The 4081-nt window shown below is 41.1% G+C and overlaps 1 protein-coding gene across 1 annotated transcript; it reads left to right on the top strand.

The window, feature by feature from the left end:
• LOC114761647 (probable E3 ubiquitin-protein ligase RHG1A) lies at window positions 1–4081 on the top strand. The gene is given in 9 exon segments (XM_028951061.1): window positions 1–269; window positions 272–429; window positions 431–453; window positions 655–1697; window positions 1700–2016; window positions 2588–2638; window positions 3162–3260; window positions 3356–3496; window positions 3584–4081. Coding segments are annotated over 9 exon segments (2145 nt in total). The 5' UTR covers window positions 1–88; the 3' UTR covers window positions 3716–4081.

Raw genomic sequence — 4081 nt, 5'->3', positions numbered from 1 at the left:
GCAAACTTGATGCACAGTGTGCTTCATTGTTGAGGTTCTCGATACATATTCACCCACATTGTTTAGAGTATCTTTTAGTGCTGCCCCAATGCAAGGCCAGAGGGGTGCAATTGGTTCCTTGCCTGAAACCTTAGAATTCAATTGTGGATCCACATCAAGTAATCCTACTGTGGATCAGCAAATTTGCTGGAATAATATGCGGAATCCTGCTGATAATGATACTAATATACCTGAGTATTTACTTCCTTTGAACGATATGAACCCACCATATATAATTCTATAAGCCATGAATGGCAGAATTCAAGTGGATGGAGCTTAGGTGAGCCAGTTCTAGTAATACCCAGAGTGAAAATCAACAACAATCTGCAGAAAAGAGAACTTGGATGGACATCTCCAATTAGTGCTAGTGCTGCAGCTGGTCCAAGAGCAAGAAGGAAGGCACTTTGAGCCAACTTTGTTCTTTCGGCTGACAATGTTAATTCCAGTCCCACATATATGCACAACTCCGTTCTCACATGTCACCGGAATCTCAACTTAAATGCTGGCTTGCAGATGTTGGTGGTGATAACAGCCAGCTTTTGGAGCATCCGAACTTGCACAAATCTAGTGGATCAGTAAACGAGCATGTTCCACCTGGCATTGTTTCTGGTCCTTTTCCTCTCTTTCGGCTGACAATGTTAATTCCAGTCCCACATATATGCACAACTCCGGTTCTCACATGTCACCGAATCTCAACTTAAATGCTGGCTTGGCAGATGTTGGTGGTGATAACAGCCAGCTTTTGGAGCATCCGAACTTGCACAAATCTAGTGGATCAGTAAACGAGCATGTTCCACCTGGCATTGTTTCTGGTCCTTTTCCTCCTCCTCCTGGAAATAACAGCTTTGTGCTAGAAGGCACTGATGCTAGGTCGGGTTGTTCTCTAGATGTGTGCCGTGCATCTTGTAAAAGAAAGGCCGTTGAAGAAAATGTCGGACCATCTTTGGATGGTGGAAGTTCTAGTTCTAGTCAGCATGCAGAAAGTAGTGCTTGGAACACTCTTCCAACTCAGGATAATGCTGGGAGCAGTTTAAGTAGATCTGCTTCATCTGAGCAAGTAAATGCTAGACTTGGGCTGGGAATGGGGGATGAAACCCCTGAAAACCTTCCTGATTCAAATGATGTGGGGAGCACTGGAAGCTTCCACAGGAATCTCCGTTTGAGGATAAGTCCTTCAGGCCTGCAAGATTCAATTCCTCCCCCTGCATTCTCTACTGGGAGTGTGATTAGGCATTCTAGTATGTCAACCTCGTCAATGTCACATAGGTTCCCGCCTGTTGATAACTCCCTGGACTTGAGGGCAGCACCAATGGTAGATAATGTAATTCCTCAAAGCCAGCCCCTTGTGATCCATGTTCCTTCTTTGCCAAGGAATATGCAATCATTACGATGGAATGGTAGTTCTAGTTCAAGCAACAGCCAATCATCAAGCCCAATCCTTTGTGCAGAGAGGGATAACCAACCACAGGAAGAATCAAGCTCAAGAAGTATTTCTAGAAACATTTTTGATCGCCCAGTGTTCGTACCTGCAACTGATTTAAGAAATATTGTCCGAAATCCAACAACTAGAGCTTCAGGTAGCACAAATTTAAGCATGTCTGGAAATGTTGCTTCTTCTTCACGGGCTGGATCAAATTCAGCTATCAATCAGTCATCTGCCTCGCATGGGTTTCTCGTCCTAATCCTCCACAATATCCACGTAGATTGTCTGAATATGTTCGTCGATCATTGTTTTCTCCTCCTCCTGAGACCGCTGGAAGTCAAAATCCAAGCAATAATCATTCCTTGCGCTCTGGTCCTAGTGCTTCATCTGAAGCAAGGGTGCCATCTTCTGGGGCTGGTGGCCAAGGACATCATTCATCACACCCAAGATCTTTGTGGATGGAGAGGCAAGGTGACGCTGAATTTGGAATACCTTATTCATTGCGAAGTTTGGCTGCTGCTGGTGAAGGAAGTAGTAGTAGACTAGTATCTGAGGTCTGTATTTGACTCTTCCCTTTCTTATGTTCATGTTTTCAATGATTTCTTATTTTTCACTGCAGGGAAAGATTTTTGCTTTGACATAGCATTGAAGGCGTGGAGGAACTTGGATGATTTGGTGTTTTTAACATAAAAAGTTTAGCAAGTCTTTTTCAAAAAGTGTTTTAGAGGGAACTGACCTTTTAAAAATCTGTATTTGTCAAATTCAATGTATTCAGCTTGCTCTGCCAATACCGTCAAAAAGTAAATTTAGGCTGAGTTTTTGGGAAACCCCAGAGTGGGGATGAGGTAGACTTCTGAACATATCAACGTGTAATAGCAATGATTTCTGGTGATCAAAACAAGTCTGAAAACAAGCAGTGTTGTTTTAGAAAGTTACATAATTGATTTTCAAGTCTTAAGCCCTCTTACTGCTTGCATGGAACATTTCCATTTCCCTGTCTAATTGACATGGGCGATTGATTTGGAGCTGTCTGTTCTTTATACCTAGGCAATTACAATGTCTAACTTACATCTCTGAATATTTTTCTCTTGCACCTTACATTTTCTTTGCCCTTTTGTTATGCAGCTCCGTAATGTTTTGGGCCTCATGCGAAGGGGTGGAGGCCTGCGATTTGAGGTTAGTTTTCATAAATTAATTGGGTGGGTTGACAAACTCCATATTTTGATTAGACATCCTTTTTCTTTTTTGACTAATTCTCTTTTAGCTTTCAGTAGTGTTTGTCTTCAAATCTGGTTGATATCTGATTAAGTTGTAATGTATAAGATATGATTGCTTGTACTGTCAACAATCATTATGTTGATGTGGTTTTCTTGCCTTTGTGGCCTAATCATATTTGTCACGAGTGAAGGGATTATTTGAAGTAAATGCTGTAGAAGAGTCAAAAAATGCTAAAATATGAACATAAACTTTGCTTTCCTGCATAGAACATAGAAATAATCATGTGAAGTGTTTCCTCCCTCTTAAGATGCAAGCATATTTGGATGGGCTAATAAATTTGTGTTTTTTTTTTCCCCCCACTGGGGAAGTTGCCTGGGCCCCCACACATGCAGTGTGGTCTTTATCTGTTCATCATTTCATTCAGGTAGGCAGTGAGCTATTAAATTAGCCATGTAATATCTATGCCTTGACTTTGTCACAGGATGTTATGATTCTTGATCAGTCAGTCTTTTCTGGAATGGCTGATATTCATGATCGACACAGAGATATGCGTCTTGATGTTGATAACATGTCTTACGAGGTAGGAATATTTGACATGACATTTGTTTTCCTCCTTGTGTAATCTCTGCTGTATTTAATTCCTTCTAATATTCAAGTTGCCACTTCATTTTATAGGAGTTGCTGGCTCTAGAGGAGCGAATTGGAAATGTGAGTACTGGGTTGAGTGAAGAAACTGTAATGAAACTTTTGAAACAGAAGAAGTATTCAGTTGAAAAAGGATCTAAACTTGAGGCAGAACCGTGCTGTGTCTGTCAGGTGAACCTGGCTGTCTCAACTTCTTTGCTTCTTTTATATCCATAATCACCGACGCAATTCTTAATCACTTGATTGTATCATGTGCAGGAGGAGTATAATGATGGAGATGATATAGGAACCCTTGATTGCGGGCATGATTACCACACAGGCTGTATCAAACAGTGGCTAATGCATAAGAATCTGTGTCCCATTTGTAAGACAACGGGCTTGGCCTCGTGAGACAAGACAACTATTCAATTCTCAGGCATTTGATTCCGCCAAAAACAAAATTGGAGATGGAGATGGAGAGAATTGGTTCAATTACCTTGGAAACTCAGGTTAATTGAAGCGGAATTCTCTCGTGCGTTGCTGCCTTGTCAGTTGTCATACCCTCATTCTATATATAGCGTTAGTGAATGCTCAAGCACCTGTTCATCTGACAAATCACAAATGTCTTCCCTTCCCCCTTCCCTCACTTTCGATTTTACTATTTTGTTTATTTATTTTAGCCAATGATCTTGCACTTTATGGGACTGATAATTGGTGTTGGGTGAAGGAAGCATAATTTATCTTTATTCTAGCTGATCACGATTGGTTTTTACTTTT

This window comes from Neltuma alba, unplaced genomic scaffold (assembly GCF_004799145.2).
Source record: "Neltuma alba isolate B1F8T4 unplaced genomic scaffold, ASM479914v2 tig00011128_pilon, whole genome shotgun sequence".
NCBI lineage: Eukaryota > Viridiplantae > Streptophyta > Magnoliopsida > Fabales > Fabaceae > Neltuma > Neltuma alba.
The sequence above is the reverse complement of the archived record's forward strand: the minus strand, read 5'-3'. Positions and strand labels throughout refer to the sequence as shown.